Source organism: Schistocerca serialis, chromosome 10, assembly GCF_023864345.2.
Source record: "Schistocerca serialis cubense isolate TAMUIC-IGC-003099 chromosome 10, iqSchSeri2.2, whole genome shotgun sequence".
Classification (NCBI taxonomy): Eukaryota; Metazoa; Arthropoda; class Insecta; order Orthoptera; family Acrididae; genus Schistocerca; species Schistocerca serialis.
The window spans coordinates 158,526,914-158,542,720 of record NC_064647.1 but is presented as its reverse complement, the minus strand read 5'-3'; the positions used below and the strand labels follow the sequence as shown (position 1 = coordinate 158,542,720).

Here is a 15,807-nt window from a genome sequence, read left to right as displayed (position 1 = left end):
TGCTCTTTACTCTCCTAGTGGAAAAGTGTTATTATTCTATCGATGAATTCATTGAGGACAGCTTCACAATCTGAACACAGGGATTGTAATACATTTATTATTTTATGTACATGTGTAGCTGTAACTTAGAAATGTAAAATATAATGTAAACTTTTGTAGTTCTCTTAAAAAAGTGAAAAAAGATTCTTTTGTAAACCTTGACATGTCTCCTGTACATCAAATCAAATGATTTGAAAATTGTATGTAATGAGATGAATAAACCACATAACATAACATAACATATATGATCAACGACAAATATGAACAATGTCCTCATGTTAGAACGTAAAACATAAAAATATTTAGATAGCTTAAATTGTTGTCTGAAGGTGCAGTGTATTTCAAATTGAGTATTATGTATTCACATACCTGCGCTCTTACAGTTTGAAAGTCCAGAGGCGTCACAGGACTCTTGTTTCCACAAGCAAATTCAATGGCGCCACTCAACGAGTGCAATTTTAGTTGCATGTGTAATGTTCGATATAGGAAATAGAAGTGGTATATCTTCGATTTAGTAACTGTGAGTTTGTATACAAAAACTGATGTGATTGTTTACATAGTGTTGTGGCACTTTGAAGCATTTGCTAACTGATACATATTGTTATGATGTGAAGGTTACCTGTTAATAAAGCAAGTCTGTGTTGGGACGTCGTGAAGATGGATAAGACGTCAGATAAGAAAGAAGATAGTTCTGTCAAGTTGAATTATGTCTGTAGGAACATTGTCGACTGCAAACAGGGAACGGTGAGAGCTGTGCGTTTCAATGGTAATGAAAATTCCTTCTTGTATTAGTACACAACTACAGCAGTACAATTCTGAAGTACCACTAAGTGGGATCAAGTGAAGCTACAGTTCTGTAGGAGGACTTCTTGAATTTCTGGCTTTCAATGCCTTCTTACATTTGTGTGGCAATGGAGATATACTGACATTAAGGGAAATGCCCGTTCTGTGTTTTAGTACCACTTTTCGTTCACGTAATATCTACTTCTGTAAAACTCTTATGTCATTTCTGGGATTGCAAGGTAACTTTAGTAGCTGATACAGTAGGTTCTGAAGGCCTTGAATCTGAGCCTCCAATATTCGAAGTAAAGAAGACATTTACTAGAGAATCAGTTCACAAACATTAACCGTCTCTGACTAAACAGTGACCATTGATTTCCAATCGGAATACTATGGAAGATAAAAGTTATTAAAAACCTTTGATTATTTACATATTACATCACATTTTTATTGGTCCTTTTGCTCATTTGTTGTACAAGGTATACAATATGATATTGGACAAGTCATTGTGACTTACAGTACATACTTTTAACTCATACAAGAATATTTACATTGATTTAGGGTTAATATTATCACAACTGAAGGTTCAGCTTCCAGGGTGTTTTCCCCGATAGACTGAAATATGCCATTGTAAAACCATTACATAAAAAGGGGGACACGTCGGATGTCAACAACTACCATCCAATCTCTCTTCTGTCAGCTCTATCAAAAATTTTTGAGAAAGTAATGTATTCAAGAGTAGCCTCCCATATTTGTAAAAATAAAGTACTAACAAAATGTCAGTTTGGTTTTCAGAAAGGCTTTTCAACAGAAAAGCTATATACACTTTCACTGATCAAATATTAAATGCTCTGAATAACCGGACATCACCCATTGGTATTTTTTGTGATCTCTCAAAGGCCTTTGATTGTGTAAATCATGGAATTCTTTTAGATAAGCTAAATCATTATGGTTTGAGGGCGGCAGTGCGCAAATGGTTTAATTCATACTTAACTGGAAGAATGCAGAAAGTTGAAATAAGTGGTTCATGTAATGTTAAAACAACAGCTGATTTCTGAATCTGGGGGGCTATCAAGTACGGGGTCCCACAGGGTTCGGTCTTAGGTCCTTTACTGTTCTTGATATACATTAATGACTTACCATTCCACATTGATGAAGATGCAAAGTTAGTTCTTTTTGCTGATGATACAGGTATAGTAATAACATCCAAGAACCAAGTGATGTAATTGTAAATGATGTTTTTCACAAAATTATTAAGTGTTTCTCAGCAAACGGACTCTCTTTAAATTTTGATAAAACACTGTGTATACAGTTCCGTACAGTAAATGGCACAACTCCAGTAATAAATATAGACTTTGAACAGAAGTCTGTAGCTAAGGTAGAATTTTCAAAATTTTTAGGTGTGTCCATTGATGAGAGGTTAAACTGGAAGCAACATATTAATGGTCTGCTGAAATGTCTGAGTTCAGCTACGTATGCTATTAGGGTTATTGCAAATTTTTGTGATAAGAATCTCAGTAAATTAGCTTACTATGCCTACTTTCATTCACTGCTTTCGTATGGCATCATATTCTGGGGTAATTCATCGTTAAGTAGAAAAGTATTCTTTGCTCAAAAACGTGTAATCAGAATAATTGTTGGAGCCCACCCACAGTCATCCTGCAGACATCTATTTAAGGATCTAGGGATCCTCACAGTATATATATTCACTTATGAAATTGGTTGTTAATAATACAACCCAGTTCAAAAGTAATGACAGTGTGCATAGCTATAACACCAGGAGAAAGGATGATCTTCACTATGCAAGGTTAAATCTGACTTTGGCACAGAAAGGGGTAAATTATACTGCCACAAAAGTCTTTGGTCACCTACCAAACAGCATCAAAAGCCTGACAGATAGCCAACTAACATTTAAAAATAAATTAAAAGAATTTCTAGATGACAACTCCGTCTACTCATTGGCTGAATTTTTAGATATAAATTAAGGGAAAAAAAAACAACTTAAACATTAATGTCATACAATATTTTGTGTAATGTAATATCTTGTACAGACATCTTTTATTAACCTGACACGTTCCACATCATTACGAAGTGTAGTATTCATGATCTATGGAACAAGTATTAATCCTATCTAATCTAATACATTATATTTAACCCAAGTAATTCAATTTTTTTTTTTTTTTTTTTTTTTGCAATAATATTTTATGTTTCAAGATATTCATCTATACTATAATAACATATTTGCAATAAATATTTATGGACAGCAGTTTTAAATTTTGAACTGTCTTTTATTTTTTTAATGTTTGTGGGTAGCTTATTGTATAGTCTGTTTCTTGTTTGCAGTGGTCTGTTCTGTTTTAGTGTTGTGTGTGCATGTTGAACATGTATGGCCTGCTTTCTCCTTGTGTTATACAGGTGGTACTCTAGTTAGTTGACACAAGATTCTTGCTATTTTCTAAGAGTTTCCTTACAAATATGATTACTTGTAAAATGTACAGACATGGTAGTTGAAGGATATGTAGTTTCTTGAATAACGGCTTGCATGAGCTTCTTGATGCCATATTTTCTATGGCTCTTACAATTCTCTTTTGGCATATAAAACAACTTTTGCCAGCAGATGCATTTCCTCAAAAGATTATGCCGTATTGCGGTAAGGATTCTGCCTGGGCGCTGTAGGCTATACATCTTTTAGTGTCTCTTTCAGTGTGCAATCAGAAAGAATTTTGATAGTATAGCAAATGGTATTTAATTTATTAGTAATGTATTTTGTATGTTGGACCCATCTTAGATCTTCTTGGATCCATATCCCAAGAGATTTTGTAGAGCTTACATTTCCTAGGGTTCTAGTAAACGACTCTACATCTCGTGCTAGTGGATATTTATTTTGCACTTTGAGTGTATGCATTGTCACTGTTTTTCTGTGTTTATTACTAAGTTGTTTCCAGAGAACCAGTCTGTAGTGTGGGTGGTACAATTTTTAATCTCATGTAGTAATTTTTCTATGGTCCTTCCTTTTATTATCACATTTGTGCCATCTGCAAATTTTATGTAATTATGGCATGGGCTAGTTGGTTCCAAGTCATTTACAAAGAGTACAAACAGAACTGGTCCTAGAAAGGAGCCTTGTGGTACACCATACACATGATCTGCTTTTCTGTGCAATAGGATTTTATCTTGTTCCCTTCTTGGATAGTATGCTCAACTAATTTCTCTCTGTTTTCGAGATATGATTTTATCCATTCATAGGCCGGGCCCCTAATACCTACATATTCAAGTTTCTGAAGCAAGATGTTGTGATTGATAACATTGAATGCAAGAGGTCTAGAAATATGCCTGAGATATGTGCTTTATTGTCTATTGCATTTAATGCTTCATTTAGGAATGCAAAGATTGCTGTCTCAGTAGATTTAGATTTCCGTAATCCATGTTGAGTATTTGAGAAATAATTATTTTTTTTCTGTGAAACTGATTAGTCTTTTATAATAGATTTTTTCAATTATTTTGGAAAAACCCAAATAATGGTGAGATAGGCCTGTAGTTTGATACTTCTGTTTTTATCCCTTTCTTGAACAGGGGTTTTATTTTCGCTATCTTCAATTTTTCTGGGAACACCCCTTCTGATAGAGACCAGTTACAGATGTTGACAATGGCTTGGCTACAAGCGGAGCACATTTCTTCAAGATATAGTCAGGGATATTGTCAGTACCAACAGAGAATTTGGGGTTCAGTTCTTTAATTATATTAAGTATTTCCTTTTCATTGGTGGCCTATAGAAAAATAGATTTGTTATTTATAGTACATCTGGATTGATTTATAGGAGTACACTGTAAATTTTGATTTAAGATCTGATCTCAAATGCTTGGGGACGTGCTACTAAATATGACCTTCGAGTGCTGGCCGAAGTGGCCGTGCGGTTAAAGGCGCTGCAGTCTGGAACCGCAAGACCGCTACGGTCGCAGGTTCGAATCCTGCCTCGGCATGGATGTTTGTGATGTCCTTAGGTTAGTTAGGTTTAACTAGTTCTAAGTTCTAGGTGACTAATGACCTCAGCAGTTGAGTCCCATAGTGCTCAGAGCCATTTTTGACCTTCGAGTGAGTGATAGCATACTATTTTTATTTATTGTTACTACAGATATTAGATGTTACCTAAACTGGTTACAGCTACGACCATTGTTTGTTGGAGAAAGGTTTCAGATAGATCAAAGAGGGGCCTAACATGCAAAATGTATAAGCAGTAAGCTAGATATCACATTTCATAAACATAATTTTTTGCTGCACGGAAAAAAAAATACTGTCAAAAATGTGTACTTTGCTCGGACTGAATTGTTATTGCGATATGGTGTAATTCTGGGGAAAGTCATCTGCCCACAAAACCTGTTTTAGGCCTAATTTCCCAAAAGAAAATAGCAGGAGCCATGGTAAGTGCTACATCCATAAGCGCATGCAGAACTTCATATCCTTTGATTACTTTGCCTACACACCTTGCAAGTAACAGTCATTATCAGGAAAATCTTAAAAAAATAGCTGTGATCTTTTATCAACAAACCAAACAAATCATTCTTATGACGCATGGAGATAACAGGAAAAATATAGCAGTGTGTGTGCTGCCCCCCCCCCCCCCCCCACGAAACAAAATGAGCCAAATGTTTAAAAGGATCAACAGGGGCACAGTAGTGTACAGTACAAATATGCAGCTAGGTTATTATAACTGAACCATAATGTATGTGACACTGCAGGTGTATAAAAAGATACTGCTAGTGTACATGATGCAATTGTCATTTATTTTACTGTGACAAAAAATATGAACTGTTTGTAATGACAATGATGGAATACTTTGCTGAGTTATGTGACTTTCTTCCTGTTAGATTTTGCACTGATCACAGGGCAGCAAACCAATTGCCATTTTTATATTCAACAACAAAAAATTGTGTACGGACTGCCTCTGCCAACTATGTATCACCGAATGCAGAAATTAGTATGGGTACAGTAACAGCACATGTGAATTCTTGAAGAAACGTTTTTATGACACATGGAGAAAACAGGACATATCTGATCAGTACACACACAGCCTGTAAACAAAATGAGCCATTGCAATAACAAACAAGCTGACAAAAACTGCAGACCAATATCCTTGACATTTGTTTGCTGCAGAATTCTAGAACATATCGTGAGTTTCTAATATAATAAATTTCCTAGAGACCGAAAAGCTCATGTCTACGAATCAGCACAGTTTTAGAAAGCATTGCAAAGTGAAATCCAGCTTGCTCTTTTCTCACGTGGTATACTGCAAACTATGGATGAAGGACAACAGGCAGAGTCCATATTTCTAGATTTTCAAAAAGCATTCAACACAGTACCCCATTGCAGACTGTTAATGAAGGTACATGCATACAAATAGGCTTCCATATACTTGACTGGCTCAAAGACATCTTAAGTAACAGAGTTCAGTATGTTGTCCTCAACGGCAACTGTTCATTGGAGGCAGGGTAATCAGGAGTGCCCCAGGAAAGTGTGGTAGAAATGTTGCTATTTTCTGTATTCATAAATGATTTGGCAGACAAGGTGGGCAGCAATCTGCAGTTGTTCGCTCATGACGCTGTGGTGTACAGGAAAGTGTCAAAGATAAGTGACTCTACGCTGATAACCTAGACAAAATTTCCATTTGGTGTAATGAATGGCGGGTAGAAAAATGTAATTTGATGCATATAAGTAGGAAAATCCCCTGTCGGACACAGTCATGTTATGAAGTGATGTAAAATGGAATGAGGATGTGAAGATTGTGGTAGGGAAGCCGAATGTCGATTTCAGTTTATTGGGAGAATTTTAGGAAAGTATAGTTCACCTGTAAAGGAAACTGCAGATAGGACACTACTGCAACCTATTCTTCAATACTGCTCAAGTGTTTGGGACCCACTCCAGGTCGGATTGAAAGAAGACGTCGAAGCAATTCAGAGGCGATCTGCTATTTCTGTTATTGGTAGGTTCAATCAATATGCAAGAGTTACACATATGCTTCGGGAGCTCAAGTGGGAATCCCTGGAGGAAAGAAGACATTTTATCTTGCAGAGCACTACTGAAAAATTTAGAGAACCAGCCTTTGAAGCTGACTTCAGAACAATCCTACTGCCAACAACATACATTTTGCATAGGGACTATGAAAGATACGAAAAATTAGGGCTCATATAGTCAATTTTCCCGTGCACTATTTGCAAGTGGAACATGAAAAGAAATGACTAATTGTGGTGCAGGGCACCCTCCATCATGCACCGTACAGTGGTTTGCGGAGCATGTATGTAGATTTATATGTACCTGACAACTTCAGAATTATGAAAGGTAATTCAGAACTTAAAATAGCAGTCTATAATTACTCGTTACTGTAGTATACATGAATGTTAGAAATCACTAAGATTGACGAATTGCAGCATGTATTGTTTGAGCAGTGGTTGTAGTAAACAATGCAAGCTATCAATATAATTCTTCATAGTACAATGGCATATGTTACGTAGATGGCATATGCGATGTTTTGCTTGTAAATTTCATTTGTGTGTTTACAATATATTGTTTAGTGCTTGTGGCATAGATCACGTTCCTTGCATGACCTATAAAGGTCTATTAGAGATATTGATCCATTGCTGGGGCTGTAGCTTGGACTGTGTTATGTACTAGAACCATATAGGTCTCCTGGAGATAGTGAGTTTACTGAAGATCACAGTACTGTCATCAGCACTGGATCAGTTATTTATTTTCCTGCAGTCAACGTTATTTGATCAGAATGATTTGCGGTGTAGCAAAAGGTCTTGGTTAGGTTGGAAAGTGATAGTTTGACAAGCAAGTGCTATGACAATTTTTTCTTTTTTAATACCTTGTGTATTCCTTTGTTCATTCATGTCCATGATGGAAACCTCATCTGGTAGTCTCAAGTTTTTATTATAATTGTATAATAATAATAATAACCTCATACATCTAAGCAGACATATTGTGCCAGAGCGACACAAACATCCGGCAGTAGACCCGATTATTCCAGATGTCACCATGAATCCTGCATGGCTGTTCATAAATCCATAAGAGTATGAGGGGGTGGAGATCTCTTCTGAACAGCACATTGCAAAGCATCCCAGATATGCTCAATAATGTTCATGTCTGGGGAGTGTGGTGGCCAGTGAAAGTGTAAATTCAGAAGTGTGTCCCTGGAGCCACTACATAGCAATTTCGGACTTGGGGCATCGCATTGCTCTGTTGGAATTGCCCATGCCCCACATCATTACAGAACCTCCACCACCTTGAACAGTCCTCTGCTGACATGCAGGTTCCATGGATACATGAGGTTGTCTCCATACCCATACACATCCACCCACTCAATACAATTTTAAACAAGACTTGTTCAACTAGGCAACATGTTTCCAGTCATCAACAGTCCAGTGTTGATGTTAACAGGCCCAGGCGAGGCGTAAAGCTTTTGTGTCATGTAGTGATCCAGGGTACACAAGTGGGCCTTCAACTCTGAAAGCCCATATGTTTCACTGAATGGTTCACACGCTGACACTTGTTGATGGCCCAACATTCAAGTCTGCAGCAATTTGTGGTAGGACTGCACTTCTGTCATGTGGGGAGATTTTCTGCAGTAGTCATTGGTCCTATTCTTTGCACGATCTTTTTCCAGCTGCAGCAAAGTCAGAGATTTGATGGTTTACTGGATTCCTGATATTCACAGTACACTCGTGAAATGATCATAAAGGAAAATCTTCATTTCATTGCTACATCAGAGATGCTCTACTCCATAGCTCATGTGCCAACTGTAACACCACATTCAAACTCACATAAGTATTAATGACCAGTCGTTGTAGCAGCAGTAAGCAATCTTAACAACTGTGGCAGGCATTTGTTGTCTTATATAGGTGTTGTCAACTGCAGTGCCATATTCTGCCTGTTTACATTTCTCTGTATTTGAATACGCATGCCTATACCAGTTTCTTTGGCACTTCAGTGTATATAAATAGTCTAATAGATAATGTCAAACTCTCCACGAAGCTGTTTGCCGAGAATTTTTTCTATTAGCAACATTACAATGCCAGAAGACTGTAGCAAAATGCAGGCAGACCTGCAGAAGGTCAAGATTGTTGCAAGGAATGGCAATCAACCTAGAACTTAAGTTAATGTAACATATTGCACATAAATATGCGAAGTGACCCGATACTGTTTGATTATGCTACTGACGATAAATTTCTGGAAACAGTAACAACTGCAAAATACCTGGGAGTAACCTTCCAGTGTGACCTAAAGTAGAATGGCTACATACAACTGTACGAAAGAAAATGTCATGCTGAGGTTCATTGGAAATGTCTTAATGTAACTCATCCACAAAAGAAGTAGCTTACAAAACACTTGTTTCACCAACACTTTAAGTATTGTTCACCAATCTGTGAACCGTACCAGGTTGGATTAATAGAAGAAATAGAGAAGACAGAATGGAGAGTGGCACATTTCATCTCAGGACCATTCAGTAAGTGCAACAGCATTACAGAGGCATGCGGTGGCCCGGTGTAATGTTTTCATGGACTTACTTGTTGAAGAATGCTGGTTCTGCTTTCTTGCAGCGCCGATGTCTTCTGCTAGCACCGGATGCTTCTCCGAAGATTTCACTCCTAGGAAGGGGGAATTTTCACTCTCTCACTCTAAGCAAAGAAGGGAAAGCAGAAGGGCGGAAGGAGTATATAGAGGGCCTATACAAGGGCGATGTACTTGAGGACAATATTATGGAAATGGAAGAGGATGTAGATGAAGATGAAATGGGAGATATGATATTGCGTGAAGAGTTTGACAGAGCACTGAAAGACCTGAGTCGAAACAAGGCCCCCGGAGTAGACAACATTCCATTAGAACTACTGACTACCTTGGGAGAGCCAGTCCTGACAAAACTCGTACCATCTGGTGAGCAAGATGTATGAGACAGGCGAAATACCCTCAGACTTCAAAAAGAAAATAATAATCCCAATCCCAAAGAAAGCAGGTGTTGACAGATGTGAAAAATACCGAACTATCAGTTTAATAAGTCACAGCTGCAAAATACTAACGCGAATTCTTTACAGACGAATGGAAAAACTAATAGAAGCCGACCTGGGGGAAGATCAGTTTGGATTCCGTAGAAATGTTGGAACACGTGAGACAATACTGACCCTACGACTTATCTTAGAAGAAAGATTAAGGAAAGGCAAACCTACGTTTCTAGCATTTGTAGACTTAGAGAAAGCTTTTGACAATGTTGATTGGAATACTCTCTTTCAAATTCTGAAGGTGGCAGGGGTAAAATACAGAGATCGAAAGGCTATTTACAATTTGTACAGAAAGCAGATGGCAGTTATAAGAGTAGAAGGGTATGAGAGGGAAGCAGTGGTTGGGAAGGGAGTGAGACAGGGTTGTAGCCTATCCCCGATGTTATTCAATCTGTATATTGAGCAAGCAATAAAGGAAACAAAAGAAAAGTTTGGAGTAGGTATTAAAATCCATGGAGAAGATATAAAAACTTTGAGGTTTGCCGATGACATTGTAATTCTGTCAGAGACAGCAAAGGACTTTGAAGAGCAGTTGAATGGAATGGACAGTGTCTTGAAAGGAGGGTATAAGATGAACATCAACAAAAGCAAAACAAGGATAATGGAATGTAGTCGAATTAAGTCAGGTGATGCAGAGGGAATTAGACTAGGAAATGAGACACTTAAAGTAGTAAAGGAGTTTTGCTATTTGGGGAGCAAAATAACTGATGATGGTCGAAGTAGAGTGGATATAAAATGTAGACTGGCAATGGCAAGGAAAGCGTTTCTGAAGAAGAGAAATTTGTTAACATCGAGTATAGATTTAAGCGTCAGGAAGTCATTTCTGAAAGTATTTGTATGGAGTGTAACCACGTATGGAAGTGAAACGTGGATGATAAATAGCTTAGACAAGAAGAGAATAGAAGCTTTCGAAATGTGGTGCTACAGAAGAATGCTGAAGATTAGATGGGTTGATCACATAACTAATGAGGAGGTATTGAATAGAATTGGGGAGAGGAGGAGCTTGTGACACAACTTGACTAGAAGAAGGGATCAGTTGGTAGGACATGTTCTGAGACATCGAGGGATCACCAATTTAGTATTGGAGGGCAGCGTGGAGGGTAAAAATCGTAGAGGGAGACCAAGAGATGAATACACTAAGTAGATTGAGAAGGATGTAGGTTGCAGTAGGTACTGGGAGATGAAGAAGCTTGCACAGGATAGAGTAGCATGGAGAGCTGCATCAAACCAGTCTCAGGACTGAAGACCACAACAACAACACTCTCTCTCTTCTTATTTAAAAAATGCGCTACTCTTGGAATATCATTCATTACACCCGAACATATTAATTTCCACTTTGTACACAAAAACAACTAAACTTTATGACGTAAACGCACACATTACCGGGCACCCGAGATCAGTTAATTACACATTTTTGAACACAATTAGTACATAAGCTTTTATTGTGGCTGATTATCCACGTCCAGTCCATGTACTCTCAAGAGCAGTTCAACGTCTACTAAACAGTCACAACCTCGAGTCACTCCATTTGTTTTTCAACAATACAAAGCTACATTACTCCTTGCTGCCGGCCACGGAGCTTCCGGGCCGTATGTGTTTATTCTTGGCAGGCCGCGCTGAACATTTGCCAGTGCCAATGAATTTTCTCCCTTCCAGTTTTGCCTGCACAAACAATAAATGGGTGCAGTATCCCATGCTAATCCTTACGCCCTGCTTTAAAATAACGCGTGTTCGAAACGGTTGGAACACAAGTGTCTCCAGACTTTCATAAAATTCTGGGGGCACTACATATCCCTCCCTTTAGCTCGAACACTCGTTATTTTGCACATAACATATGTTTTAATATTTTTTTTTTTGTTAACACTTATCTTGTTACTTTGTACTACATAAAAACATTAGGTACAAAAACTCTCTTCCACCTCCAGTATTTCATTAAGCTGTTGGTAATATCGTTCATAGATATAGTAGTATGATAAACTAATAGTACAATAAGTATTAGCTATTTCCAATAGATACAGCCTTAATAACTAAATATGTTTCGTCCATGGTTATAACTTTATTTCTTTTCTTCGCGCTATTCGGTCTGCACTGTCCTATTATTCATCAGAAACTTATTTGACTTGGTACCTCTGGCATAATATCTATTTCTTTTTATGTCCATTCATATTACTTTGTACTACTATAGCTATGAACACAGGTGGACATACACTTCGTCCCCCCTTGTTCCTTTAGCTTGTTTGACTTGATACCTCAGGCTTAATATCTATTACTTTGAGATATGCAACCGTCATTACTTAGCACATGTGCTTGAACCCTTCCTGAGCACTACCTCCCCCTTATCTGTGACGGTTGTTACATCTCCCTGTGTATTACTTGTCTGCGTCTTTGTATTTAATTGTTTGGGTGTGGAAGTGTGATCGTGCGTCCTGATTCTTCGGCCTACTAAGGCTCTTAGTTGAAGATTTTTAGAAATCACGGAAAAGAGAAGGACTTCAGCGATAGAAGTATATGAATGTGGACAGAGGGAAAGATAGATTGGTACTCTTAAGAGAAGTAAGAAAGAAAATAAAAGAATTGGTTACTAAGATCGAAGAAAGAAAGAAGACAGCCCCAAAGACAGGAAACCCTTCCCACCCCCCTTCCCCAGGATCCCCCCTTTGACGGTACTTAAGTGAGAAGCCGGAGGACATGTGATGTTCTGCGTCTCCTGCAGAACGGACGTTCTCACCGTCACCTTTGAAGTCCCCGAAGAAAAGATCTTAGCAACTCCCGTGGAACAGCAAATGATGAAGAGCCAGTCACACTTGTTTGCGAGGGTTGTATGAAGGGCGTGGTGTGTAGGTCGTGTCTGTGCCTATGCTACCCACCCCTTTCAAAATTAGATATGAATCCTCCCCAATCACATCACACTTTACAAAAAATATAAAACATTCTATAAAAATAGAAATTATATACACTATAATTAAATAGTTATTCAGGTAGTCACTTCACTTTATATTTCATACACATGTTCAGTTTATGTCATCTAGGTATCATTCTTCCGAAACAGTACCACCATATTATGTCTCCTGTTAGAATGTTACCCTGTTAGTTTTGTCTCATGCTTAGAGGTTGCTGTTTATTGTGACTCCTTAAATTAGTCATAATCGTGTAGTCATAATTGGTCTCTTTTAATACTAATATGATAGGAGAGTTTAAGGGCTATAAATAGATTACAGGATAGTCGAAGATTTGAAGGGAGTTTGGTGTAGGAAAACTAATGTGGAAGCAACACCGAACCCAACTTGGGAACCGACAGACGTCAGTCCGCCCGTCAGCGTCCCTGGGGGTTTTGTACATATCGCTTTATATCCTTAACATTATACATTCCCTTTTCCTCTCCCGTCACAGGATCTACTAAATATAGGGTTTTTTGGTGTACTATTGTTGAATATGATAAGGTCCTACATATTTCAGAAAAAATTTGTGTTTCTTTTTTCGGTGTTGAACTTCGAAGGTCTGAGATCAACTTCTCTTGTGCACTTGAAGACCAATATTTTTCCTTAAACTTTCTCTGAAAATCTTCCCAGGATGTGAAGTTTTCAATGTTTACTGTGCCCCATTCTGAAGCTTCACCCTCCAAATAACCTACCGCAAACTCTGTTTTCTTAGCATCCTCTCAACTTTTAGGTATGGCTTGGTTAAACCGTTTTAAAAAATGGGTGGGGTGTACCTCAGGAGAAGCGCCAGGCGGGCGTGGACTGCGAATGAAATGCCCGACACAGGACGGGCCTCAGAGAGCTGCCACAGATGGCGACCAAGTCGGACGCGGACATCCGTGGGAACACCAGAGAAGTGCCAAAACCTCAGGAGCAGCACTAGGCGGGTGCGGACCACGAACGGAACGCCCGACACAGGACGGGCCTCAGAGAGCTGCCACAGAAGGCGACCAAGTCGGGTGCAGAGGTCTGAGGGAGCACCGGGGAAGAGACAACACCTTACAAGCAGCGCCAGGCGGGCACGGATGGCAAAGAGAGCACCCAGTGCCCTCTGGGCATAAATACTGGACAAGATCCTCCAATACGGCAGTCTCAGGTAGCACCTGAAGAAGGCAACGAGTTACGTGGACGAAATATTGTGCCAGAGTGACACAAAAATCCGACAGTAGACCCGATTATTCCACATGTCAAGATCTCGCCGGGAAAGCCTGAAGAGTTACAGGATTCATGGTGTCAGTTCCCTCCAGCACTACTTCAGACACCCCCTCCAGCACTACTTCAGACATCAGTTGAGTCCATGGCATGTCGTGTTGCGGCACTTCTGCGTGCTCGCCGGGGCCCTACACGATTTTAGGCAGGTGTACCAGTTTCTTTGGCTCTTCAGTGTAGATTTTTAACAGTAATGACCGTGGAAAATGGCCTGTATAGTTGAATGAGATAATTTCTTTTGGGGAATTTAGTTGTAGGCATGGTTTTAATTGTTTGTTGCAGATTTGGCAGTACAGGGCGTTTTATGCATGACTGTTATGAAATAAAAACGAATGTTATTTTAAATATTATGTATGAGGGGGGATCTAAAAATAACCAAACTTTCTGTAAAATATGTAGTTTATTTTAGGAAGCATCTTTTAAATTCATCCTCTGCAGTACCTGTCAGTGCAGTTGTGACATGGCATTTTACGTTGGCGACATTGGCAAAATACTTTCCTTGCAGGCCCTTTTTTATCACGGGGAACTGGAAGAAGTATGAGGGCACTAAATCTGGTGAATAGGGCACTTATGTCAAGTAGTTGTCTTCATTGTGATCAAAAACTGACAAACACCTGAGAGCTTTGTGTGTGTGTGTGTGTGTGTGTGTGAGAGAGAGAGAGAGAGAGACATGTCTCAGTGAAAGCTGCATTAAGGTAAAACTGCGAATGGTAATTAAATCAGTTGTGACTCTTTAGACCTACCCATGCTACTTTGATAACTGTGGCAATTATAGAGTTGGTACATGCAAACAGAGTCCCGACCAGAGATGGGAGGGACTCTCTTTATTTGATCAAAACCAGTCGATCGGCTTGTCCGGTCTGTTTGCCTCCGTGACTGTGAATAACTGGGCTGATTGCATGGTCTCTGTACCAATAACACATCTTTCAGATGTCTGGCTTATCAACTATCAATGGTAGGTTCAGTGCCTACCATGGTTGTATTGGGGAATCAGGGTTCAATTCCGGAGAAGGTGCCCGAGAAGTGGCTACTACATCCAAGGCAGGCAGCAGGTGCCTAAATTACCCACTCCCGGCACGGGGAGGTAGTGATGAAAAATAACGGTATGAGACTCGTGCGAGGCCCCATAATTGAAATGAGTACACTCTAAATCCTTTGATGACTCTCTATTGGAAGGCAAGTCAGGTGCCAGCAGTTGCAGTAATTCCAGCTCTAATATCGTGAATTTAAGTTGTTCTGGTTAAAAAACTTTTAGTTGGATTTGTGTCCCACATTGTTAGTTCATTGCCCATAGGTGTTTAACTTGCGTGTATCGTGGGACGTCATGCCAGTGGGATGAGCCAAAGGCATGCAGTTGCCTCATGCATGACCGTGTGCCCCGAGGCGGACCGCTTTGAAAACTTAGCACAGTGCTCTTTATTGAGTGTTGAGGTGGGCCGGAACATTTACTTTGAACAAATTAGGGTGGTTAAAGCAATGAGCCCAACTGAATACTTTGTGCATGGAATGATGAAATAGGATCTTGGTTCTATTATACTGACTTTCGGAACCCAAAGTAATGATTTATCGGGACAGGCGGGGTCATTCGTATTGCGACGCTCAGCCTTTCCAAAACCTCCAAATGAAATTGTTACTTTACTGCTTGCTTTTTGGGGATGAAATCAGAGCGTATGATGCCTTTGATGTAAGAGAGAGAGAGAGAGAGAGAGAGAGAGAGAGAGAGAGAGAGAGAGAGAGAGAGATCAGCATCA

General features: G+C 39.2%; 1 protein-coding gene across 1 annotated transcript in view; it reads left to right on the top strand.

The window, feature by feature from the left end:
• The first annotated feature begins 569 nt into the window (after positions 1-569).
• Positions 570-15,807, top strand: part of LOC126424836 (WD repeat domain-containing protein 83) — a 55,009-nt gene continuing 39,771 nt past the window's right edge. Inside the window, exon 1 of the mRNA XM_050087643.1 lies at positions 570-805. Within this exon, the coding sequence (XP_049943600.1) occupies positions 697-805 (109 nt within the window). The 5' untranslated portion in view covers positions 570-696. The remainder of the gene's footprint in view (positions 806-15,807) is intronic.